This window comes from Odocoileus virginianus, chromosome 9 (assembly GCF_023699985.2).
Source record: "Odocoileus virginianus isolate 20LAN1187 ecotype Illinois chromosome 9, Ovbor_1.2, whole genome shotgun sequence".
Lineage (NCBI taxonomy): Eukaryota > Metazoa > Chordata > Mammalia > Artiodactyla > Cervidae > Odocoileus > Odocoileus virginianus.
Window position 1 is genome coordinate 43,098,447 of NC_069682.1, and position 26,445 is coordinate 43,124,891.

Here is a 26,445-nt window from a genome sequence, read left to right on the forward strand (position 1 = left end):
CATCACTGACTCATTGGACATGAATTTGAGCAAACTCCGGGAGATAGTGGAGGACAGGGAGCCTGACATGCTGCAGTCCGTGGGGTTGCAAAGAGTCTGATGTGACTTAGTATCTAATCAACATCAACAGAACAGAGTAAACAGATGAAATGAAAATTTTGTGGCCATCCCTTTTCCCTTTTACACATGGTTTTTATGTTGTCTTCATTTTTGGAAATTCTACATACACTGCACAGTAAACACTAGTTTTCTGAGCTTTTGAACTATTCAACAGCACTTCAGAGGAATCTGGGGCCTGGGGTCTCCTGCTGTGTGGAGCTGGGCTGCTGGGGCTCTTGCTAAGGTCAGGAAATGCAATGCCCTTGGTCCTAGGTCAGTCCAGCATCGCCGCCCATTTCAGAGCCATTGGTACCTATCAGAGACAGGCTGTGGTTATGGCTCATAAAAGCTGACTTTGCCCAGGGTGAGAAGGGCTAGAAGGGCCTGTCTGGATTTGTCAGTAGTTCCCAGAAACACATATGGAGAAAATAAACTTATGGTCACCAAAGAAGAAGGGGTGGGGGGAGAATAAATCAGGATTTTGGATTAACAGATACACACTGCTATTTATTGAACACCAGAGACTTTAGAGTAGTGATGCTTTAGAGTAGTGATCCCCGACCTTTTTGACACCCAGGACCAGTTTCCTGGAAGACAATTTTCCGTGGATGGGGAAGGAGGTAGAGAGGGACAGGTGGTGGTTTGGGGATGATTCAGGTGCATTACTGTTTATTGTGCACTGTATTTCTATTATTATTACATCAGCTCCACCTTAGATTATCAATCATTAGATCCTGAAGGTTGGGGACCCCTGCTGTGCTTAGCATGTTGTTCAGTTGTTCAGTCATGTCCAGCTCTTTGCGACCTCATGGACTATAGCATGCCAGGCTTCCCTCTCCTTCACCATCTCCCAGGGTTTGCTCTAACTCATGTCCTTTGAGTCAGTGATGCTGTCTAACCATCTCATCCTCTGCCACCCCCTTCTCCTTTTGCCTTCAACCTTTCCCAGCATCAGGGTCTTCTCCAGTGAGTCAGCTCTTCTCATTAGGTAGCCAAGGTATTGGAGCTTCAGCTTCAGCATCAATTCTTCCAGTGAATATTCAGGGTTGATTTCCTTTAGGATTGACTGGTTTAATCTTGCTGTCCAAAGGACTCTCAAGAGTCTTCTTTAGCACCACAATTCAAAAGCATCAGTTGTTTGGCACTCAGCCTTCGTTATGGTCCAGCTCTCACATCTGTATGTGACTACTGAGAAAACCATCGCTTTAACTATACAGACCTTCCTTTGTTGGCAGAGAGATGTCTGTGCTTTTTAATATGCTATCTAGTTTTATCGTAGCTTTCTTTCCATGGAGCAAGCATCTTTTAATTTCATGGCTGCAGTCACCATCCACAGTGATTTTGGAGCCCAAAAATACAAAGTCTCTCACTGTTTCCATATTTCCCCATCTATTTGCCATGAAGTGATGGGACATGTGATCAGATATCATGATCTTACTAGTTTTTTGAATGTTCAGTTTTAAGCTCTTAGTGATTGTACACATGGAAGGTTTCTAGGCAGGAGGTAGGCAAGGCAAGGAGTTATTAGTGAAAGAAAAGAAAAAATGGTTTCTGTGTGGTATGTTTTATTCCTGTCTCCTTATCCTTTTGTGTGTCTGTTACAGGCTTTTGGTTTGTGGTTGCCATGAATGTCATATATATATATTTTTTTTAATTGGAGGATAATTGCTTTACAATGTAATGTTGGTTTCTGCTATACAATAGCATGAATCAGCCTTAAATTTGAAAAATACAGAATGCTTCCTGAATTTGCATGTTATTCCTGCACAGGGGCCATGCTAATCTTCTCTGTATCATTCCAGTTTTAGTATATGTGCTGCTGAAGTGAGCACTATATATTTCAACCTGTGTATATATGCATCTGTTTTAAGTTGATGGTCAAGTTTTCAGTAAGTTTGAGCACATTCTAAAAGCACTCCATTTTTACTCCCCCCCCCTTTTGTTTTTGATGTCCTGTTTTACATTTTTTATTTTGGTGAGTTGCTTAACTGCTTATTGTGGATGTAGATGATTTTACTACTCTTGTCTTTGAACCTTCCTACTAGCTTCACAGGTGGTTGATCCACTACCTTTACCACTACCACTACGTGTTTGCCTTTACCAGTGAGATTTTTCTTTCATAATTTTTTATTTCTAGTTATGTCCTTTTTCACTTATAAAAGTCCCTTGAACATTTCTTGTAAGAATGGTTTAGTGGTGATGAACTCCTACAGCTTTGCTTTTCTGTAAAATTCTTCTCCCTTCTTCAAGTCTGAATGAGAACCTTGTGGGTAGAGTCTTCTTAGTTCTATGTTTTTCTTTTCAGCCTTCTGAGTATGTCTTGCCAAACCCTCTGGGTTGAAGAGTTTCACTGAAAAGTCGACTGATAGTCTTATGTGGGTTCCCTTGTATGTAACTAGTTGCTTTTCTCTTGCTGATTTTAAGATTCTCTCTTATCTTTAACCTTTGCCATTTCATTTCAGTATGTATTAGGGAGATCTCTTTGATTTCATCCTGACACCCACAGTGTTTCCTGGACTTCAAGGTCTGTCTTCTTTCCCAGGTCAGGAAAGTTCTCAGCCATTATTTCTTTAGACAGGGTTTCTGTCTCTTCTCCTTCTGCGACCCTGTACTGTGAACATCAGCACGCTTGATGTTGTCCCAGAGGCCCCGTAAACTGTCCTGTCTTTCGTTTCTTTTTTCTTTTCCTGTTGGATGATTTTTACTACCGTGTTCTCCAGATGGCTGATCCATTCCACGTTCTCTAAGCTGAACTACTGGGTCCCTCTAGTGTCATTTTCATTTCTGTTATTCTTTAGTTCCGTTTGGTTCTTTTTACATTTTCTGTGCCTTTGGGGAAATTTCTTCATTCTTCCACTCAGTTCCTCCATTCTTCTCCCGAGTTCAGTGAGCATATTCATGACCAGTAGTTTGAACTCTGATAAATTGCTGATCTCTGCTTCACTGAGTTATTTTTCTGAGTTTTTTTCATGGCTTTGACCAGGTGATGTCATGTCTTTGAGGTGCCCTGGGGTTCCGGAGATACAGCACCTGTAGGCAGCACACATCTGTCTGCAGTGCCTCAGAAAATGGTTTACTTTGTGCACTAAAGTGAACAGAGCACTGGAGATGACCGGCCTCAGACAGCCAGCAAATTCCCACGTGCTGAGATGCTCACAGAGGCTAATACTCCATTGTGCTACCTGACAACCTGTTTTGGTTCTGATGTCACTTGAAATCACAAACTTCATGCCCATCATACCTGGTAGGAGAGAGGTTCTAGGGGGCAGTTCAGGGTGCATTTCAAGACCAGCCAGGTGCTCGCCATGGTGTTATTTACCTTGAGTTTGTCCAAAACGTGTAAATTTGAAAAAGTGCTTTTCAGTCTTACCTTGATTTTCACAACCACCTCCTGTGATAGAAAGGGCAGAGGGTAGACTGACTTACTGATTACATCACTGTGGACCAGTTAGACCTGTGCCTACTCCCTGCACCGGGCACATCAGCCCCAGTGCCCGCACCCCGTGTCTGCTCTAGGCTGTGTGTAGCCACTGTCCCTCCTGCTGCCCTCCTCTCAGGCTTCACATGAGTTCCCTGTCCATGAGGAGTTCAGGTTAGATCCAGGGGCTTGTGAAAATTGGGGCCTGGTCTTCATCTCTTAGGGCTTGGCCACTGTGGACTCAGTTCTCCTTTCATGTGGGAAGGAGAGGCGGAGGCCGAGTAGACGTGATTTTTAGTTTAAGCCTCCACTCCCGTCCTCTCTTACCATCCACTGGAGCCACGTGTAAGCACACCCCACACCTCCACCAGCTCCAGCATCCTGTCCAGTTTGCCAGGGGACATCCAAACCCAACACTTTCTTCCACTACCTCCCTGAGTTCCCACCCTTCTGCCCTGCTATCCCATCTGACCAGGAGCCACAAGGCCACACAGTCTGTCTGGTCATGCCCCTTGTTGGTCCCATCCTCCCTCCCTGTGGCCAGACCTCCTGGTCTCTGGTATGCTCCTGGGGCAGCATGGCTGAGGCCTGCCCTGACCACCCCATGCTCACATGACTTACTGTGATGCCCTCTCAGCATTTGCTTCCTTCTCACAGGCTGGCAGATTCACTGGTATATTATTGCTTATTCTCTGTCTCTGGCTGATGGTTGGTGTTTAGTGTATATTTTGTTAATAGATGAATAAAAGAAAAATGGAAAATATGTAAAGTGAGGCATAAAAGTCACTTGCTGTACACTTACAATGACCCTTTGTAATTCACCAGCAGCAAAGGCTGTGAAGAGTTCAGCCCTTTCCCGCATGTCTGTATACTGGATGTGTACACTCGCCTAAGCAGAAAGATGTAGGTTTGCATTTTACCTGAGTGAAGTCATGTGGGTTTTTGTTTGTTTGCTTTAATTTCACTTGACTGACTAGGTGCAGCTAACTGCATAAAATTATAGTATCATGATCTGATTCCCTGAGAAAGCAGCATCAGCAGAAAGGCCATGTCCCTGCTGCCCACGCCCCCATGAGGCTGGTCCTGAGAAGGGCTGAGACAGGGGAGAGGGAGAAGGCGTGGACACAGGTAGGGTGTGGGGCAGCATCCTGGGGCTCTGGGGTGATGCTCTAATGCCAGGGAAGACCTGCATGTGTTGCGTTTGAGCTATGAGTGCTGGCTGTGCAGGGAGGGCATTGCTCTGTGACGGTGTCATGCTCAGATGGCATGACGGTGACGTGGGTGACAGGGTCTCTGTCTCGGGGTGAATGTAGACGAAAAACACATGCTAAACTCTTGTTTAGAACCTGTTTCGTTCACAATCCTTGTTTCTTACATATTCATATTTAAGTTCATTTTCAAGCAAACTTGTGAAAACACTCATTTTTTGGGGAAACATCTTCCTCTATAGGCTGTGTGACCAGTGACTAGAGGTCAGATTCCTGTTCTGTCTGGTATCCATGCACATGGCTGTGTCTACAGAATGGTCTTGCTTTTGGAGTATGAATCTGTCTTTTTGTGCTTTGTGCTTTTTTTCCCCCTGAAACTTGAAGTGCACTTTGCACATGTAAGAAGTGAGAGAGCAAGTTATTAAGTAAAAACAACTTTGATCCATTCTATCCACTCAAGTTTTGAGTGGGGGCCCGGGAGGCCTCATCATTGCTCCTGTGGATTTGGGAGTGAGGACAAACTGGACACTTTCTTAAATATTATAAAATCAGCATGGGAAGCATTGCAGCACTCACACTTTGTCTAGTACTCATAGGATGATCTTTAAAAGAAAATGTAAAAAAGCAAAAAACAAGTGATTGGCTGCCTTGTCAGTCTGTTTCTGTTGCTGAGTCCTTCATTCTCACTTGAAGGGTTGGGAGCTGATTTTTTCCTTTATACTGTTGTCTGAGCATTTGTGCCCTGTCTGAATAACCTTCCCAGGACAGCTTGTTTTACCCTGTGGTGAAGAAGAGATTGAACTTGCAGTAAAGAGCTGGAAGCAGATGATTGCCCGCTTGGCTTTTGTCCATTTAAGTAGAAAATGGCACTGAGTGGTCGGCCTGTGGTCCTCAGTGAAGAAAAATTGCCGATGCATCTCCATTGCTCAGACTTTCTGAACACACAACGCTCTGTGATAGTCTTCGGTTAAAATGTTTGTAAATCTGCAAGCCAGCTTGTTACAGGGAAGCTGCTTGGGCAGCCAGTGGATCTGGGTGTGGAAGCCAGGAGGGCTGGCCTTCTGAGGCTGCTTTGAGTTGATCTTGCCAGAGTGGACACCAGGTTTGGTGGCTTGGCACCGTGGTCATGGCCACTAAGTATGTTGATGTCCCTGTTTTTGAAGGCAGCAGCAGGCCTCTCACCTACATGAAAGGGAGTGTCCTGGAAGGTTCGAGTGCGAGAAGGTCACAGTCACCTCCGGATCCTGCTTGGAAAGGAGCAGGGAGTACCTGTGGACTGGAGAGCTGGCAGCAGGGCCCTGGCCAATGTCTGGGCCAGCAGTGTGCATCCAGATTTGTTTAGTATTTTTTTCTCTGAAGGCTAATTGTAGAATAAAAATTACTGGAGAAGTAAGGATCCATTACGCGTAAACTCAACAGAAGAATTATAAAACCAGGACAAGATGGATGCCAATAGGTTGTTTTCTGGACTGGGTTTCTCCTTGGTTGCATTTGATTGTGTCTCTATCTCTAAAATATAGATGATAGAGCCCATTGTTTAACAGCTACATTGTGATAATGTTGATTGAACTAAAAAAACTTTTTGTGGCCCTTTTAACTACAAGGTATTCTTTCAGTACCTTGACACTTTGGCAATTAAAAACAAAGTGTGTGTGTGTGTGTGTGTGTGTATGTGTGTATATATATATATATATATATATATATATATATATATATATATATATATATATATATATAAAACACAGTAGTTAAGTCAGTAATTCCAAAGAATGGCAAAGATACCCCTGTGCCACCATAAATATTTCCACCTTGAAAAAGTATCTAATTTAGTAGTTAGAAAGCTGGGCAGAAACAAAAGGCCAAGATAGCAAACAGGGAACTGTCCTTACCATGTAACCCCTAGGTTATACTGAAATTTGACGATTTCTGACAGAGGCAAACCAACTAGTGATCCAGACTGAAAAACAGTTAACACAGCCTATGGGGTTGAAGTGGGGTTTTCAAGAATATTTTTGACTGCCCAAAAAAGTCAGAGTTTGGAGATCCATAATCTTATTTTTAAAACATAAGAAATAAAAATACATTGTTCGTCATTTTATCTAAAAGTTTAGATAAAATTTTAAAACTTCTCTAACAAAATAGTTTGGAGATGATAATCATCTAAGTTAAAATGACTTAATGAGGTAGCAGTGAAGAGCAGAGTAGCCATGTTATCTCATTGTCCTGATCATGTGTGTTTGAGTTGATTTTACTGTGTTTGGTGTTATACTGAATTGAGCACAGAAGTTTGCTTTGATGGAGACTGAGGTTCACAGGGGGAGATGCTGGGAAGTAGCCTCCCTAACCCCAGACTTGCAGGCTGTCTCCCTGCTGGTTTTGGATGATTGCTCTCTGACAGGGAAAAGTAACCAGGACAAATGAAGAACACATCTTGTAAACAACATGTATGGTGTGATCCCTTTTCTGGCTGAGAGAAAATTAAGCCTCTGTAAGTAATAGATTTAGCAGAAAAAAAAAATCTATCTACATACTTACTGAATAGGTGAGGATGTGATATAGGGAGAAACGTTCCTTTGTATGTTACTCAGCTCTTAAAATGGTTTTTTAATGTGGCATGTATTGCTCTCATCAGAGAAAAGGGACAAAACTACATTAAAATAACTCCTAATTTGGGGAGTACTATGTTTCAACCTTGTGCCTTTGTTGTCCCAGCTAGCCGAGGTCTTGGAGGATGTCAGTGGCACTAAGAAGATGTAGTTACCTTGTTGAGTCCCAGCAGCGGAAGTCCTCAGAATCTTTGTTGCTGACTTGACCCCACTTACTTGGCATCGCTGAATGTTTGAGCCTGGCTGGCTGTTTGCACAGTGTTGATGTGTTCATTGCATGTGCGGGAGCTCTTTCTTTAGGCCTTGTAGAAGTGTGATCAGCTCAAGGCTGATCATGTTGAGTGTGTTAGAGGCTATAAAAATGGCACCACAAAAAACAGTGGGTACAGACTGCCCACTGAAGGCCTTCTCTATCAGCTCCTTCCTTGCGGGGCCTCTTCTTTGGCTTCAGATAGGCTTTTCCCTTTTTCCACCATGGCAGTGTTCACCATTCCTGCTGTGTGCTTTCTTAGACTGTGAAGACAGCTCTGTGTGGTCCTGAGATTGCCAGGATGGTTCCTCCTGTAATTTATGTTCTGTGTGAGATGCATAAGTACACTGTTCATCTTGGAATTGAACCTGGAAGCTGACAAATGGGTCTGTGGCACTCTCGGCCGTTATTTAGTTTACTTGTTTTGATTATTAAAGTAGATGTTTTGAAATTCCTAAGAATCTTGCTTATTGGGATTGGTTTTTCTCCCCTCACCTAGTTTATCTCCTTGGACTTTTTATTTCCTAGGAGGGTGTTAATGGAGAAAAAGATCACCTGACTTGGTTAATAATCCTGGAAATACAAATTGAAACAAGAATGAGAAATGCATTTTACTCACCATATTGGAAACAGTTATAAGGTTGGTGATCAGTGTCAGCACAGGTGTGTGGAAACGGGTAAAGCTGAGGGCAGCTTAGCACCGAGGTGGAAGACGTGGGTTCTGAAGCCAGTCTGGGCATGCTGCCTGGCCAACCCCACCACCGTCGCCCTGGTGGTGCATGTCCTGTCTATGAGTGAGGAACGGTCATGCCTGTCTCATCGGCTTGTGTGAAGAAGACATTAGTTAACATATGTAAAATGCTTAAGAACAGTATTCTGAGCCCACAGTGCAGTGGACTGTGAGTGAAAACATAGTAATATTCATTCACTCTTGGTGGGATTGCAAAATGACACAGCCTTTTGAGAAGGTGTGTGTATGCATGCTTAGTCATGTCCGACTCTTTGCAACCCCAAGGACTGTAGTCCACCAGGCTCCTCTGTCCATGGAATTCTCCAGGCAAGAATATTGGAGTGGGTTGCCATTTGCTTCTCTATTTTGAGAAGGTATTTAGGCTTTATTAAAATTTTAAATGAATATGCTCTTTGATCCCTCCATTCCCTTTGTAGGTATGTATCTTACAGAAATATTTCCAAATGCGTACGAATTAAATGAAAGAAAAATGTGTTGGTATGATTGAACACCATGTAATAATTAAAGCAGGTCAGTTCATTGGTGTGTCCAGGACATATCCTGTATGTGTTAACAGGCACACACCCATGTGGTAAATTCTGTGAGGTGTTTGGTGAGAACAGCAGGTTGCAGAAGAATGTGCACATGGGGTTCTGCTTCTCTTTGGTGTAAACACATTTGTGTGTGCACATATTTTATAGGCAATAAGACCAAAAAGACTGAAACTTCACTCTTACCGTGGGTAGTGGCTGCCAGAGGAGGGGGTGGGGCTGGAGGTGAGCAGAGTCTTAGCCTTCTGCCGTGTGTTCTCATGCAGAGCTTGCTGTGTCCATCCGAAGGGTGTGCTCACGTTACTCATACCACTGTTTTAAAACTTCATGAAAAAACTTACAGTGAACTAAAAATTGCCTAGTCTTCTAGGCCAGAGGAAGGGAAAGTATTGGGAAAGGAGACAGGATGGTTGGACAGGGGCTCCTCTGTGGGGCTGAATCCCCACAAGCCTTTCCACTCACACAGGCAACTAAGTTAACATTTCTGAGCATTGGTTTTCTATTTTGTAAAATGGGAGAGTAGTTAGTGCTGTTGGTTTACATTTAGGTTAGTGAACTCAGTCTTCCCATAACTAGCATTTTACAAACATAATTGAAAATTTCCTGTAATAAATGCAGTTCATGATTTTAAGATATTTAAATACTGGATGTTGGAAAGTGGATCTCATATCTAAGACAGACTCTATACACTGCTGGGTCATGAAAGAACTTCTCATCCTGGCCTCTTGGTCACAACGTATCAGTTCTTAAATCTTCCCATACTTGGGATATGTCTTGGCTGGTTCAGCATTTTGCTTTCATGTGGATTTTTAAAATAAAAACAGGCGTACCTATAAATTTTATTAAGAATGTTCATTTGCTTGGGCTTTTGTAACAGTAGACAGCTCTGGGGTCTTAGTGTCTGAGGTTAAGTTGTCAGCAGGGTTGGATTTGTCTGGAGTTCTGAACGCAATCTGTTCTGGGCATCTCTCCAACTTCTGGTGGTGCCAGCAACCCTGGCTTGTAGACCTATAACCCTTTACAAACTACTTATTTCTGCAGAAACCCTGTTTCCCAATAAAGTCACGTTCTGGGTACAGGGGGTTAGCACAGGAGCATGTCTTCTGGAGGGAGCATAGTTCTGTCCACAGCAGGTGCTCAGGCTGATGATTCTGACTCTCAACATGAGGTCTTGATTGAGGATGAGGGTGAGGGAGTCCTGGCCCCCTAGGGTTTCTGTAAGGCTCTTCTTTCATTTTACAGTTTTATTGGAGCCTTTGGAAAAGATACAGCCAGGAGATCAATATCAGTTCTACTGTTTGGAGCTCATTTCCAGGTGGTTTCATGTGGGTCTTACTATTTGGGCAACTTTGGTTTTGTATTCCTTAGTGCTACTCTTCTTGGTTGTTACAGATGGAATAATTTGATTTTCAGACTCTAATTTTTTTTAATTGAAATATAACTGATATATATGCTTCTTTTTAAAATATACCAATAACTTGATTCAAATACCCGTTATTGCAAATTTTAGCTTTTGTTTCCCCATTTATGTATTTTAGTTTCATTGTAAACCTTCATGAAATACTTCAAAGCCATATGGCAGACTGCTGTCTATAGTTTGTATTTTAGGTCCTAAAACACCTTAGGCATTTGTATTTGGTTGGCCAAAAAGATCGTTTGGCTTTTTCCAGCAGTCTTATAGAAAAAATATTTGGAAAATTAGAGAAATAAACGTGATGTTTACTGAAATTATATTCTCTCCCTTTGCTCACATTGAAGAATCTTTTGTTTTCAGGGATAAAATCCATGATCCTGTAAATGTTTTGTTTATTCACTGATCTAGTCAGCAGACATTTTTTACTGGACGCTACTCCAGGGGTGGGGGTTCAGCAGTGACCAGAGGAAAGCCCCTGCCCTCATGGAGGAGGCCTGGGTGGATGGTTAGAAGGTACCTGTTGTGGAGGAGGGCATGGAGGTGCTGTTAGTCGGGTGACCAGCCACCCTGGGGGACAGTGAAGGAGAGGGCCATAAGGCACCCTGCCGGAGGTGAGGAGGAGGCCTGGGCCCCAGGAAAGTGGGTGGGCATGGAGAGCGAGCACCACCAGATGCTGAGTGGAAGTGAGGACACAAGTGGAGGTGAGCTGGGGCGGTGACAGCAGACCCTGGATGTGGGAAGCTGTACCTTCCCTAACCATCAAGCACTTGATAGCTGGTCTTTCATCCAAATAATTGCCAGTTCTTAAAACTGAGAGTGCGCACACTCAGTATACGTCTGACCTGGAGGCCACACTCACAGTCTGGCACTTCTGTTCACTGCTGTCATTCTCCTTCCTGGAGACTTGAGTTTCCCTTCTTAGCCATTTTCAAACCTAGAAGATCCGACCTTGCAGGGAGAAGGAGTAAGTTGGAGGAGTTGGTTGGTGTCTAGTGCACGCATGTAAGGGGAAGGCAGGGACACAAGGGAGCCCTGTGGGATCTCTATGCATCTCAGGAGTCTAGCAGTTTTTAGGAGCAGACCTCAGTGTGTCCTGAGCAGAGAACACAGGGCGTGTGACAGCTGTGTCTGCCCTTAGGGCCTGAAGGGGCAGCCTTGGTGTGCAGGTGGCATGTGGACACGCGTGTCTGTGTTCAGACAGCTGACATACTTCTAATCAGACGCAACCTGTCCTCATAGGCCCACCGACGACAGCAACCAGCCCCCAGGCCGCGGTGTCCTGTCCATGCATGGGCTGACCTACGGGGTCATCCGCGTGGACTCGGAGGAAAAGCTGTCTGTGCTCACCGTGCAGGACGTCGGCCTCGTGATGCCTGGAGGTGAGGGTGGGGGTGGGTGCAGAGCCACAGGCTGGAGAACTAGCACCCTTCAGCCTTTCCTGCAGGGCCCGCCTCAGTGGGGATCCTGAGGTAAAGACGGAGCTTCCCATGGGACAGGGAGGCTTTCTGTTCAGACAGGCTCAAGAGACTGGAGCAGTGTCCTGTACTCATTGGTTTCAGGGCTCAGACTGTGTCCTGGAGGCTGTGTGCACTGGCTGATGACACACGCCATGTGGTCTGTTCTCAGTGTCATCCTCATGTCTGCATGGTGTGTAAATCCCATTTACACCCTAAACTTAAAGCAGTGCACAGCTATGAAATGTTTTAATGCAACAAGAAAATCACAACTTGCTTCAGGGACTCTGAGGGCCTGTTCTCTTTCACTTGTGATTTTGCTGCAGATGCTACTTCTGTTTGTGTTCTTTTTTGTATCCATTTATTTCTCCTCTCCAGCTCCCCCCACTCCCTCTCTAAAGTCACCTGTGCTTCCTGTTTTGCATTCAGCCATCATGTGTTCGGTAAAGCCAGATGGGGTTCCCCAGCTATGCAGGACAGATGAAGTCGGGGAGCTCTGCGTGTGTGCAGTGGCCACGGGCATGTCCTACTACGGCCTCTCGGGTATGACCAAGAATACCTTCGAGGTAGGTGGCAGGTGAGCCCCATCAGACAGCTTTTGCCAGGTGCGTGGAATAGATGTGAAAGGAGATGGTGATTTCTCAGTAAAACATGTTCATGGTAATTAAAATGGTTGTACTTTCTCCCGCCATTTTATATAGCTTTTGATAAATTTGGCTTAGCAGCCTTGTTTTCACCTCATAACCAGAGTTGAGAAAGAGCAAGTACAGTTTCTCTAGAGGCAGCCTTTTTCTCATTGCCATTCTCACCCATCTAGAAAGAGCAGCAGCTGATGGGTAGGGGCTGGGGAGCGCGCAGCCCTGCTGAGGGGAGGGCGCAGCGGCCTCCTTAGGAACTGTCCGCCTCGGCCAAGCATTCACACTGCACAGCTGCCTCCACCACATAAGCATGTGTCCGTGCTGTGTGCACATGGTGTGGCATGCAGTTAGCACACACATGTGCACACTGCCTGGTAAACCCAACATTCTCAGAATTCTTACCATTTCACCAAGTGTGCTGACCTTAGGAGGAGCACACTTTGACTAAGTTGTATGTTAGCAAATAGAGTTGATTGGGGATAAATTTTTTAAAGGCTATAAATATAACTTTGGATGTGAACATGCGTGATGTGGCTTGTACAGGCAGATCTGTTGAGTCTGAATTCAGGTTTCTAAGTGCCCTTGAAACTGAGCCAGACACAGCCTAAATGAAACCTGTCTTCTATTCTGTGTGGCTTATGTGTTAGGTGGGAGGAAAGTAGGGGTCGAGTTTGGACTCGTGGTGGGGCTGCTCCCTCTGTATTTTTGAGTGTGTTTCCAGTAAGGAAGACAGCAGTGTAATGAACAAGAATCATTTTACTACTGACAGATGTTATTTAAAGTGTGCCTTGCTTCTCCACTTAACCATTTTTATGCTGTGGTTTTATAAGCAGAAGAATGAATTAGAGTTCGTTAGACTGTGGCAGGCCTCTTCAGAGGGCCCTGCATGTGGGCTGGGGACGAGCTGTGAGAGTGGGAACAGGGAAAGGGGATGTGTCTGCAGGCGGGTGCTCATGGCAGCTGTGCAGATCTGGGCTTCTCCCACTAGGGCCAGGTGAAGAGACCCAGCAGAGGGAAGCAGGAGCAGTGGGTTTCACGGAGGAGGGCGGAGGTCGGACCCCAGCAGGCACTCAAGAGTTCCTTGTCCCCAGGTGTTCCCGGTGACGAGCTCAGGGGCCCCAGTCAGTGAGTACCCCTTCGTGAGGACGGGCTTGCTCGGCTTCGTTGGCCCCGGAGGGCTTGTGTTCGTGGTGGGCAAGATGGACGGGCTTATGGTGGTCAGCGGGCGCAGACACAACGCCGACGACATCGTGGCCACAGCACTGGCTGTGGAGCCCATGAAGTTTGTCTACAGAGGAAGGTGGGTGTGCTCTGTGGTTTGTATGGCTCTCCACAGGCTACACTTTTTATATAAAGCTGCAGAAAATTGCTTAAACTAATGGGACTCTCTGTCCTCTGTACACTGAAGCCCCTGAACTCTGTGACTTCTGCGATTCTGTGCAGTTCTTAATGTCCAATTTTATGAAAATTTTCTGAGCCCGATAAATGTATTTTCACTAGGTTCTCCAAGTTAAAGAATCATATCCATTTGAAAAGCATATTTTTAATTAATAAACTACACAAAGAAAAGAACCAAGCATTTATCTTGTTGCAGTTCATTCACCCAAAGGTAACAAATGAGCCATAAACTGCCTCCTGTGGGTTCCTGCTGGGTGGTGTTCCTAACCCCTGCTTAGCACACAGCCAATGCTGGATCACTGACCATGGCTCCTGAGGTTTTGCTGATTTGGAGGAAGTCAGCTGCTCTGGGTTTCACCCTGTGTAGCTGAGCTGGCAGGAGCAGGAAGACGCAGAGCTTCTGGTTGGGTGTAGCCCAGCCACCTTTGTGCAGAGGACCCCCCAGAGGGCTAGTCTGTGCTTCCCCTGAGAGAATCTAGGCTAGCAGAAAACCATTAACTCCCCAATGGCAAAGTTCTGCTCACTTGGAGAATATTGCTTCGCAGGTACAAACTCAAGATGCAAACTGCAGGTCCCAGTAAATTTCAGCAGGTTTGATACCTGCGCAACTCCTGTCTGTCCTGGCTTGAGACCCATTGCCCAAGCTGCAGCAGGCTGCTTCCACAAGAAGTGTGGCAGTCGTCCTCCACCTGCCCCCTGGTTTTGTCAGACTTCTCCCCCTGTGCTTTTGTGGGTGAGCGCCTGGAAGTTGGAAGCTGCAGTTTTTTTTCCCAGGGGGGTTAGTTGGTGCAAACCTCTGAGCTCTCCGGTCATAGTAGCTGTGAAGCCCTTCATGGCAGGGCCAGTCCTTCTGTGAGCATCTCCAGCACGTGCTCACCACCGTGTCCTGTCTGCATCCACAGAATAGCCGTGTTTTCAGTGACTGTCCTGCACGACGAAAGGATTGTGATTGTGGCTGAGCAGAGGCCAGACTCCACGGAAGAGGACAGCTTCCAGTGGATGAGCAGGGTGCTGCAGGTAGCTCGCGCCTGCCCCGAGCCCCCTCCCTGCTCACATCATTTTCCCTGTGCCGTTGAGCACTCTGCTTATCCCTCCTTCTGACCAGAGACTCATCAGCTGCAGAACCTGGGCTTGCCTCCTGGGGGCGGGGAGCTAAATAGACCTGGCCTAGGGGTCAGAGGTGTGCAGAGCTGCTCCCATTCGCTCGTGAAGGTCACAGCAGCAGTTCTTGTTATGACTTTGAGAGCGTACTTTTTTCCTCCCAGTGTCCGTTCTCACGTATGTGGTGTTCCACGTATGCTCCGTGACCTGTGTGTTCTGCTTGGGTTGGCGACCTGCCTTCCTGACCTCAGTGTCTCCATGATGGGAGCTTCGCGGGTGCTGCATGTGCTTCTGCGTGTTGTGCTGTGCACAGTCTGAGTATTTGCTCTTTGTCTGTTCACTATACCTGCTTCACATGGTTCTTTCTCTTGTGGCTTTCCAGGCAATTGACAGTATACATCAAGTTGGGGTTTATTGTCTGGCCTTGGTTCCAGCAAACACCCTCCCCAAAACCCCACTTGGGGGCATCCATTTGTCAGAAACGAAGCAGCTCTTCCTGGAGGGCTCACTTCACCCTTGCAATGTCCTCATGTGTCCCCACACATGCGTTACAAACCTGCCTAAGCCTCGGCAGAAGCAACCAGGTACGTCTGAAGGGCTGTGAGGGCCTGGGGTGGTCCTGGGTCTGGGTGAGGGCCACACCAACCCTGTTCTCAGCCTTCCTCTTCTCCAGCCTCTGGTCATACACTCTGACAGGTCAGCCTCCTCCTAAACACTGTCTTGCCGTCACATGTGGGAAGAAGGTAGTGGAGTCCAGGCCCAGGGCAAGGGCCACTGGGAAGGAGAGGTGCTGGCAGTACCTGAGCCCAGCCTCCTTGGCAGGTGTCAGACCTCCTTAAGGACTCTGGCAAAGCACCTCTCAGGGTCACCACTCCTTCCTACAGACGTTAGAATAAACCTCTTCGATAGCTTACAGCCCTTGGAGCCTGTGAGGAGTTCTGCAGCTTCATTTGTGGTGTCGTCATGATGCTGAACATTTGTCTGCTGATTTGCAGTTTAGTGAAAGTGAAAGTCGCCCAGTTGTGTCTGACTCTTTGTGACCCCATGGGCTATACAGTCCATGGAATTCTCCAGGACAGAATACTGGAGTGGATAGCCTTTCCCTTCTCCAGGGGATCTTCCCAACTCAGGGATCAAACCCAGGTCTCCGCACTGCAGGCAGATTCTTTACCAGCTGAGCCACCAGGGGAGCCCGAGAATACTGGAGTGGGTAGGGTTTCCCTTCTCCAGCAGATCTTCCCGACCCAGAAATCAAACCGGGGTCTACTGCACTGCAGGTGGCTTCTTTACCAACTGAGCTATCAGGGAACATGTAATTATAAATCATCTGACTTGGTCCTCCTAGCAACGATTATGCTTTTTAAGGTGGCACCCAGTTACCAGTGAAGAGGAATTTATTGCAAGAATTTGGTGTTAGTATAGTGATGGAAAGCCCCCAGCCTCCAGGCTTGGCATGCAAACAGACCAGGGGTGCGGCCAGGTGAGCCCAAGGGGTGTTAGAACGATGAGTAGCAGGCCTGGTACAAGCCGCCCATGCCTATACACATTATTGGTATTAACCTGTCTCATCCTCTTGGAGCCTTAAGGAGTGGGCGTTCTTGTCTCCATTTTACAAGGAAATGAGATCATGCCACAGAGGGGTTCAGGAACTAACCCAAGGCTGTAGGGCCAGAGTATTGGAGAGACAGACCCAGGCCTGATGCTCTTTGCTCCACTGATGAAGCATGGCAGCAGGGGCAGAGATCACGACAAGTTGGCTAGAGATGGTTGATGGGCCCTGGGTACAGCACAATGGTGGTAGACGTAGGAACCAGGCCACCTCCCAAAGCAAGCTTGATGCAGTGAGAGTGAGCAGTCTCTCCAGATTCAGGTGAGGGCACTGGTGCTGCAGGAGGAATGGGGTCACCCACTGGCTGACCACCACGCTCTGCCAGCAGAGTAGCCTGTGGGGCCGGGCTGGGACTCCCATGGTAGAGCTTATATCCTCCCTGAAAGAGCTCACAAGGCCTCAGCTCTCACTGCTTTCCGGACACAGTAGGTTGGCATTTACCAGTAATCTTTCTCTGAAGTTTTCTAATGTTGTCAGATTCCTTATTAATGTTCTCTCTCTTTTTCCTCTTACCTCTGTTTTGTTGTTTGACTGTTTGTGGTGTGGAGGGTAGAATTATTTCCCAGTGAAGCACCCACTTCTTCACATCCTGTGGGCACTGGCTTCGGGTGGCCAGCCAAGACAGACACAGGGCACAGCCCTTCATGAGCATGAGAAAAGGATGGAAAAAAAGCCTGGCATGTTTGTACTGAATGGACAAGAGTTTCTGGGCTCCCCAGGGAGGCTTCACTCACTGAGCCTCCCTCTCCCTACTCTAACCCTGTTCATTCCTGGACACCTCGACCTGGTGTCCTGGCCCCCAGTGGGCCCAGGTATTGGGACGCAGTTGGTGACCAGAGTTCAAGACAGATGCTTAGGATGAAGGATCGCTGGTAAATGCCACGACCACCGCAGGGCTGCAGTACTCAGGTGTCGCCGGATGACTGGGAACTCTGGACAGGGAAGTGTGACCCAGCGAGTGGGCTGTGAGAACTGGCTGGGCACCTGCCTCTCAGGGCACTGAGTAGTGCCAGGGCATCCACACCACTCTGAGGCAACTCAGAAAGGACAGCTTCATGTAACTGGCAGTTTTAAGGAAGGATTTTCTAATGGTATCTGGTGTCTCGTCTGTTCTTGTTAAATAATGAAGGTTATATGACTCTGTTGTCAAAAAGCTAGTTTTTTCCAGCAAATACTGAATGCCCTTCACCAGAGAACAAAGGCAGTGGCCTGGGAGGACGCTTAGGGGAGATGCTGAAAGCTTTATTTCTGTGCCCCCTCACTTGAGGTTTGCTCCTGTTTGTCTTTGTTTTCATGGTAGTGACTTAACTTGAAACCCTGTTCTAATCAGGCTTTTCAAAGTCACATCTTTGAAAGGAAATCAGAGTCAGCTCCTTCCCAAAGTGGGAAGTTATGTTTTCAGGAACTTGACTCGCATCCTAGCTCATGTGTGTGCTGCTGCTGCTTTGCAGAGATCGGCCCTGCCTCTGTGATGGTGGGGAACCTGGTGTCTGGGAAGAGGATCGCACAGGCCAGCGGCAGAGACTTGGGCCAGATAGAAGACAATGACCAGGCCCGGAAGGTGAGAGTTTGTCTGGCTCCTCTCCACTCCTGCCCAGATGCTGTGTCACAGGTGTCACTGACTCCTACTTGCCCTCTCTGCCAGCCCAGTGTTAGCATTGATGGCATTTCTTCCTGCCTCCCTGCAAGACCCTTCTGTAATCTCATAAGGAAATCGTATTTGCTGGGGTGCAGTGTTTAAGACCCCTCACATGGCACAGAAATGGATGGGTGACGCAGCCCATGACCAGCAGGCCTGAAGCCAGCGTCTGCAGTCCCTATCCTGTCCTGGTGTTCCCTGCACACTTGTTCTGGTTCTCCACCAGCTCTGACTGGACACTCACACTGCTTCCTGTCCACCTTATGGTGAGGTTTCAGTCCTTGGATCATTGCAATTCAAGGAAGTGTCAATTCAAAACCCAGGTTTAAAAGCCAGACATTCTTAAAGCAGCGTTGGGAGTTGTAGGAGGAATATTTGGGCCCTTCTCCACATAAGCATCAGACACACAGTTTGTCCCACGCAGCTGCAAGTCCCCATTATAGCATTCAGCTGAAGAACTCTGGTGATTCACCAAAAGGTGGACCCACTCTGTGTGGGCTCCAAGGAAATATGACAAAATCAGCCATTTAAGATGTTGCCAGTTTGGTAACATGTAGTAACATGTTCATAAAAAGTGCTTGATGACCATGTTCTACACCTCACACTGCATTTCTATCATAAAATGGATTAAGATGAACCTGTGATGATTGCTGTGTCGGTGACATGAAACAGGACCGTCCTTGTTACTGTAGACATGTTAGTGGGTGCATGTGATCTGTGTGATCTCAGGGCTGTTGAATGCCTTCAGAGGTGACCACTGTAAACACAGAAAATTTAAAAGAGCCCATTTTTGAAACAGGGTAGATCTGTGTCGACTACTCTGTCTATAAGGGCAGTGGCATCTTCCCATCCTTGGGCAGATTTCAGAGGACTTCCCTCATGATGGCACGGCCCCAGCCCTCCAACTTCTGGATCTGAATCAGACACAGTGAATTCCAGTCACTGCCAGGAAAGCATTGTAAGCGCCTGCTTATCCTGTCAATTATATTTGCCAGAGATTATTCTCTCCTGTCTTAAGGCACCCTCAGAGCACCCCAGCAGACCCTACTGTTAGAAGTTGAGCCAGCCCAAATGCCCAGGATGGTCTGGACCTAACAGCTGTGCTCTGTTCCAGTTCCTGTTCCTCTCGGAAGTCCTGCAGTGGAGGGCACAGACCACCCCTGACCACGTGCTGTACACGCTGCTCAACTGTAGGGTGAGGCCCCACCCATGTACCCTGGTGTTGCCTGTGTGCTCCATGATTTTATGCTGTTGTTTCATACTCTCCACTCAAACCTTTCTCCTGAGGCTTACCTAAATCCTTCTGTTTGTTTGTTGCTATTTTGATTGAGATCTTTCACCTAAGAAAGGTCACTTTTTAATATAAGGGTTTGAGTGTGTGTGTACATGTGCTTAGTCGCTCAGTTGTGTCTGACTCTCTGCAACCCTTTGAACTACAGCCCACCAGGTTCCTCTCTCCATGGGATTGTTCAGGCAAGAATACTGGAGTGAGTTGCCATTTCCTCCTCCAGGGGATCTTCCCAACCCAGGGATCGAACCCACGTCTCCTTTGTCTTCTGCATTGCAGGCAGATTGTTTACCTGCTGAGCCATCAGTTGTATATATACACATTATTTGTGTATGTATGTATTTTAGCAATATTTTTGCAGTATCTTCTCCTAAATGAGTGGAGAATGTCTACAATAGAGAACAGTTGTGGATCTGTGAGGTATTTATGTTTCTTTTTGTTATTTAACTACTTTTTTTTTTTTGGTAAGAAGTCATATTTTAGTTATAGGCTTTCATTCTTAGGAGTGAAAATAATCTTTTTAATTAAGATTCATATTTACATTTCTCATTAGAAAAGTAAATCATCAGATTGTGCTCCATTATAGTACTTAAAAGTAAGGCCTTAACTGCACAAGCAAATAGTACTAACAATGAGCAGTAAATGCAGAAGTCTTAAAATATACCTGTTATTGTTTGCTCTGGAAATAAAGCCTGAAAACTAGATTTAACTAGGTCTTCTTGATTAGTGTGGATGCTTGCAACTTTAAGACATTATAGCTCTTCAGAGATGCAAAATATCATAATCTTTGTGCACAAAGGTGCTTCTTGTCACTTAGAGCAATCAGTTAAGGACAAGTGAAAGGAAATGCCAACAGTGTAAGTCCCTCCCTAAATCTCTAAGTTGGACATCCAGCTGCAGACCAGTTTTTCAGTGATTTAGTTTGTAGAAGTACTTCTGGTCCTCCTCTGACTCAGCTCATCTTGACCCTGCATGCTGACCTGACCTCAGCAGTTCTTGCTTACTGTGTCTGTTCAGACCGACCCCAGGAAGAGCCTTAGAAAGCATTCCCACTCCCCAGTTTCTGTGAGAAATGCTTGCTATCCCTGCCTTTTGGTGCCTACGCTTGGACCCCCTTCCCAGGATTAACTCTCTTGGCTCAGGGCCCACAGGTGCACATGGGTCATGAGTCCAGTGATGTGGTTACTGGGAGCCCTGTGTCTGATCTGAAGCCAGCCTGCCTGCTGCTTTCATCTTTTTCCCTTGGCTCTGCCTCAGTCTATAAACACAGATAAGACTTCTTTTCTGGCACTGGTGCCTTGTTGTGTCCCAGTTACTCTGTAATCATTGCTTCTGACTTTGTCCTCTGCCCTGGCATTTCTCCTGGAGACTGTTGGTGACTCCCGTTTTTCTGCAGCATCTCTTGTGGTGTCTGGTGGTTCCCAGCAGCACCTCCAGAGGGGGCCACTGGAGCTGGAGCCTTATCCAGCCTGGCCTCAGCTTCAGGAGGGACTCCTCTTCAGAGCCCCTTCCCTGAGCTCCCTGAGGGTGACCCCTCCAGAGCTCTGGGTCAGATGAAGGTTCATTGCTGTCACAGACACAAAGATTCAGAAATGATTTGGTTGTATTGGTAGACGGTAGTCCTGTCAGCAGGAGGAAACAGCTGGTCCAGCCACCTGCCGCTTGGGGGCTGGCAAGTGTGCTGGATGGGTCAATTGTGTCCCCATTCCCAGATCCTGAGTTCACAGTCCTTTGCTATGGCCAGACACGAGGTCGCTGGGGAAATGTGTTCACCAGAAATGAGTCATATTCTCGAAGAGGTGAGTTGTGGAGGTCAAAGCCGTGTGTAAGCTTACTTCAGGTCAGCGTGGAGACAGCATGGCCCACAGTAGTAGCCTTCCTTCAGACAGGAAGCCTTCCTTCCTTCTGTTTCCCAGGCCTTCTGATGTGGCGACAGCTGCATCCACAGAGCTGGATAGGTCAGCACGGAGTTGGTGTCTGCGCTCATCCCTGTCCTCCCTCAGCCCTGTGTGCACTCAGCACAGGTGTTCAATCTGAGCTGCAGGTCAGGAGCATCCTTTCCATGGCCGTCACAGTGGAATTTCCACTCACTAAACCTTCTAGCTCAGCACCATCCAATAGAAATCAGCACAAGCCACACACACAGTTTTAATATTTTCTGAAAACAAAATTTTGAAAAGGTGAGAATAAACAGCTGAAATTCATTCTAATAATATGTTTTATTCAATATCCCCAAACATTGTCCTTCCAGTGTGGGGCCACAGGCTGCTTCCAGGCTTCCTCCATTCTGGACAGCCCCTCAGTTGTTGCAAGTCCCAGCTGGGTTGTGCCACCTGTTTACTGCCCACAGCACTCATTTGTATGCCCTCCTCCACGGCATCGTAGTCCATAGTGTCGGAGCTGTTGTGCTAGGCTTGTAGGCAGGAGTGAGGATTGAATTCACTGCAAATCGGGAAGGACTTATGTTCTTGGAATTTATATACAAAGAGCATCTGTTACTTTTTTAAGAGAAACACCAGCCAAGGCTTTTAACTTTTTTTGCATTTTAAAATGTAAATCATTTTTGGCTTTTTCTTCATTCCTGAGTATGTTTTTACTTGTCATTATTTAATTTAATGTAAAACTTTGCAGTGGTGCCATGTTTACAGTCACCTACACTGAAATCATTGTCTTCAGCATAGCAACTGGGTGGTGGATCACCCTGCATTGCTGTTTTGTCATGATATCAGCCAAGACCTCTTTCAGGGAACGTCAGCCCTAATTTTCTGTTATGTCCTTTTTCTCTGATGTACTTTACATAGAACCTTCTTATGCAGTGGGTTTCTATACTGAAAACCCAACTTTTTCCATGAATGATGAGGATGCCAGCTAACCACTGACCTGAATATAAACAGCATTTTGTTTTTTGTCACAGTGAGCACTTTGGAAAATGAAATGTGTGGCTGAAAATTAGCGTTTCTCCTGAGGTGAAGGGCCCCATGACAAGTGGTGTTGCATGGTGTGGGGGTGGCCAAAGCCTGTGTCCTGTAACACTCTCTCAATGTTGAGCCTGTAGGCAGAGACTTGGGAGGGGAGGCTGTGCTGGGTGTATTGGCACCAGACTGCCATGAGGGGCCCTGGGTCTGGTGTAAACCCTGTGGGTGGGAAAGGGTATTTTGAAGCAGTGGCAGAGATTGCTGAAAGACAGAATGCAGGTAGATCTCACCATTTTGAAGCATCTGGAGATGGATGTTCTCGGAACGAGAGTCAGAACATTCAGCTACTCGTGAGTCATCAGTGCTTCTTGCATCTTACAGGCTTTGTCATGTGACAGGAAAGCTGATACTGATAGAGGATCAGCGCTGGCTCTCTGGATAACTCAAAGAAGAGCAGCTGAAAGAGTTTAACAGCTCAATCCCAGAATGCTCGCTTCTTAAGATAAGACTCACTAATGGACCAGCGTGGGCAGCAGGGTGGTGGCGGGAGTCCCCGGTTGGTACTGCCGCCCCACCAGCAACTCGACTGGTCCCTGGCCGCGGCCAGGAGTGCAGTGCTGGTGTTCCTCCAGGACAGCTGGCATGCAAGCCTGGGGGCTCGGGGTGGGGGGCGGTGGTGTTGGCCTCACCTTGGTATGCTAGGGGCTAGTGCCCCATCTTCACTTAGAAGAGCTCGCAGGACTGTTGGGTGAAGGGATATGTTTTGGTTCATGCGCACACATGTGTTGCACAGGAGTGATTGCTCAGAGGACTGGTCCAGCTGCGAAGGCACCAGTCTCAGATTTCAGCTGGATCCCAGACACCAGCCTCGTAGGTCTTTCTGTGTTTACCCGGCTTTGCCACATTCTGCTCTCTGGCTCTTCCACTTTCTGTGTCTTTTTCTGTTTATTTTTTAACCTTCCTCACAAGGAAGATGATGAAGGAAAATATGTGGGATGAGAAAGTTCAATTCAGAGAATTGTAAGCATAGCCCCACTGTGGGGAGGCTGGTCTCAGCAGGAAGGGTCCTGAGCCTGCCTGGCAGCTGCCTGGGTGGCCCCCCCTCCTCCACTGGCCTCTGTGCCCCAGGGCCTGGTGATCTATGCACCCCAGGCCATCAATGATTTCACGAGTGTTTTGGGCAAATGCCAGCGGCTGGTGTATATATCCTTTTAGGGTTCACATCCCACTGGATCCCACACACCCCGTGTGGGATGTTCCACTTGGGTGGCATTTCTAGTGTCTCTTCACACACTTCAAGTCACCAGGTCACCCGTATCCTTTAACGGCCCCAAAGATTCAGTCTCTCCTGTCCACGTTTCTCCTCCCACAAAACCAACTGCTCACACCACCTCCCTGTGGACAGTCGTCTTCATGTCACTCCCCTTGGAAGCTCCCCACCTCAATAAATGCATCAGGCCCTGGTGCCCACCATCCTGTGTCCAGCTGCAGAGTCTTCCTCATCCAACACTCCTGTCAAGTTTGCACTTTGTATAAGGAGAGGTCCTTCCCCTGTTCATCCCTTTAAAGTCGGAATTGATGATAAAGCAGTTTTTAAGTAGCTGTAGACAATAATCTCTTCTTACCTGGGAATATGTGCAAATAAAAAGTACATTCTCAAGGGAAACTTTTTTGGATAAGTTGTATGTTTATAATTTGTAGTTTATTCTTGCTTTTATAAATAAGGAGTAAATGTCATGTATTTTGATATCTCTTAGTACCTGTTTTGCTACTGATTTTTGTCCTCAGTGTTTTTTAAGGTACTTTTCAATCCAAATGTGTTTATTTGTTCCTGCGTATTTGAAAGTCTACATTAAATGAATTTGACAATTCCCATTTTTCCTTTTGTTTTTTTTTTTTTGGATGGTTGCTTTTCTGGGAGTTGGTTTGTTTTCTGACCTCCTTGACTTTCGATGTGGTCTTTTTAAAAAACCGTTTCAATTAGTCCTATTTTTCATAGTTCAGATCCTCCAGATTTATGACTAATTTCTTATTATTGCCCATGACAATTACACATAAGTCCAAAAATTACTAGATTGATTTTGTTTTATACTTTGAGCTATTTTTTCATGTCCAGTAATTATTTTTTAAATGTTTCTTGTTAATGCAGATGTATCTGGAGTCATCTTTGGTGTTGTACTTCCTAGCTATTGGGGAGGAGAGGAGAGCAGAATGCCAGTGGTGGGTGGTCTTTTGAGGGGGTAATGAAAATGTTCTGAAGCTGGCTGTGGTGGGGGTGATACAACTCTGCAGATACATCCACTTAACTGTCCATTTTAAATCAGTGAGTTGTATGGTATACAAACGGCATCTCAAAGCTGGGATATTAAAGAAACATCATACCCATTTGTTCTTGTGATACTCAGGGCACAATAGCAAACTCGCTGACTTGTGTCCAGCTGCACAAGCGGGCTGAGAAGATAGCCGTGATGCTGATGGAGAGGGGACACCTGCAGGACGGGGACCACGTCGCCCTGGTCTACCCACCAGGTAAGAAACGGTGTTGTGCAGACCAACCCCTGCCTGAGGGACCCTGCATCACACCCATCAGTGCTCAATGGCCTCACAGTGTTAACCACCAAAATGGGCCCCAACCCCGGCCTGGCTCACAGGGTGGACTGTGTGCTGCAGGCTGTATGACTGATGATGGGGTACAGACAAATTGGTATTTCACAAAGACTTTTGTATCGAACTTTATTTTATTAGCTATCTGAGGCAGTTCATTTAATCAGTAGTTAAATACTTGACCACTGAGTGGATAATCAGGAAGTTGAGTATAAAGACTCCTTAGAGGGATGACAGCAGTGAAATCTCTGGGCTACATTGGCTTCCTGTGTCTGAGAGAACAGGGCTGCTGGGGGCTGTCCCTGAAGTCTGACAGACGCGCGGGGGTGGCCCCCTGCCTGCCTGGCTGCTCCAGGTTGGTCGCCCTGCTGCTGCGTCTCACTGGAGACTGCTCCTCTCTCTCTGCAGGGATAGACCTCATCGCTGCGTTCTATGGCTGCTTGTATGCAGGCTGTGTGCCCATCACTGTCCGTCCCCCACACCCACAGAACATCGCCACCACGCTGCCCACCGTGAAGATGATCGTGGAGGTAATGCTGGCTGCGGGGTCTGGCCTGAGTGCTGGGCTTGTAGACTACAGAGCCTGGGCCCCAGGGCTGGTGTGGGCGTCTGCAGTCCCAGCAGCGGAGGGGGCCCAGCCTCTTTGTTCTAGGAGCTTGCCGTTTTGCTCTGGAATCAAGATAGCAACTTGTGCGTGGAGTTAGGGGCTAGAGAGCAGTTTTGCCACAATGCGTGGGAGTCAAATCCACTCCCTAGAGAGGGCAACCCTCCAGACACTTGTTGATTCCCCACCAGCCCAAGCAACAAACCAGGAGGAGTGGGAAAATCAGAAGTTTTAAAGTTTCTTTCCTCAAGACTGAAAAGCAGCCTATTCCTTTTTGAAAGTACAGTTTGTTTTAACTTTTTTGTTTTTGTTTTTGCCTGGTGAAGTTTAAGAGGATTAAGATAAGTTTTTCCCCTTAGAGGAGGAACCCCAAGGGGCATCACAAATGAATACTTGTTTGTAGTTGTGTCAGAGAACCTTCAGGGTTGTCACTGTGGCAGTAAGTGCTGAGGTTGTGTGTGGAGAGTGAGCATTTCTGGAGAATGGGGAGTGTGTAGTGAGAGTGGGTAGTTTGGGTAGTGCTTTCTGAGATGACGGCCACACGGTTGACACCACTCAGCTCTAGTAACTGCCAGGGCCTCAGTTTGCACGAGCTCTGCTCGTGTGGTCTGTGGTCAGATTCCCGGTCACATGGACCTCCGTTGGCTGACATGGCCCTGAATGAGGTGGCTGTGCACGCAGCCTACCCTAGAGCTACACGGCTTCCACGTGGTGCACAGCTGGCACGCGAGTAGGCATGGTCCCCTGTCCTTTACCCTCCTCCTCTCCGTGCCTTGTTCTCTGACCCTCAGGTGAGCCGTTCTGCCTGTCTGATGACAACACAACTGATCTGTAAATTGTTACGGTCCAGGGAGGCAGCTGCGGCAGTGGATGTCAGGGCCTGGCCCCCTATACTAGACACAGGTTGGTTCTCGAACTT

At 46.9% G+C, this 26,445-nt stretch overlaps 1 protein-coding gene and 1 non-coding gene across 8 annotated transcripts in view; one reads left to right on the top strand and one right to left on the bottom strand.

Moving 5' to 3' along the window:
* Positions 1-26,445, top strand: part of DIP2C (disco interacting protein 2 homolog C) — a 286,321-nt gene that overhangs the window by 218,017 nt on the left and 41,859 nt on the right. For all 7 annotated transcript variants that reach the window (XR_011489501.1, XM_070472279.1, XM_070472281.1 and 4 more), the window contains 10 exons: positions 11,516-11,655; positions 12,160-12,296; positions 13,460-13,668; positions 14,669-14,783; positions 15,250-15,451; positions 17,928-18,037; positions 19,230-19,310; positions 24,724-24,847; positions 25,331-25,452; positions 26,318-26,429. Coding sequence is in view for 6 of the 7 variants with exons in the window: in XM_070472279.1 (XP_070328380.1) it covers positions 11,516-11,655; positions 12,160-12,296; positions 13,460-13,668; positions 14,669-14,783; positions 15,250-15,451; positions 17,928-18,037; positions 19,230-19,310; positions 24,724-24,847; positions 25,331-25,452; positions 26,318-26,429 (1,352 nt within the window). In the remaining variant the exon portion in view is untranslated. The remainder of the gene's footprint in view (positions 1-11,515; positions 11,656-12,159; positions 12,297-13,459; positions 13,669-14,668; positions 14,784-15,249; positions 15,452-17,927; positions 18,038-19,229; positions 19,311-24,723; positions 24,848-25,330; positions 25,453-26,317; positions 26,430-26,445) is intronic.
* LOC139036909 (U6 spliceosomal RNA) lies at positions 1,825-1,931 on the bottom strand. The gene has a single exon (XR_011489763.1). It is a non-coding gene; the product is annotated as a U6 spliceosomal RNA (small nuclear RNA).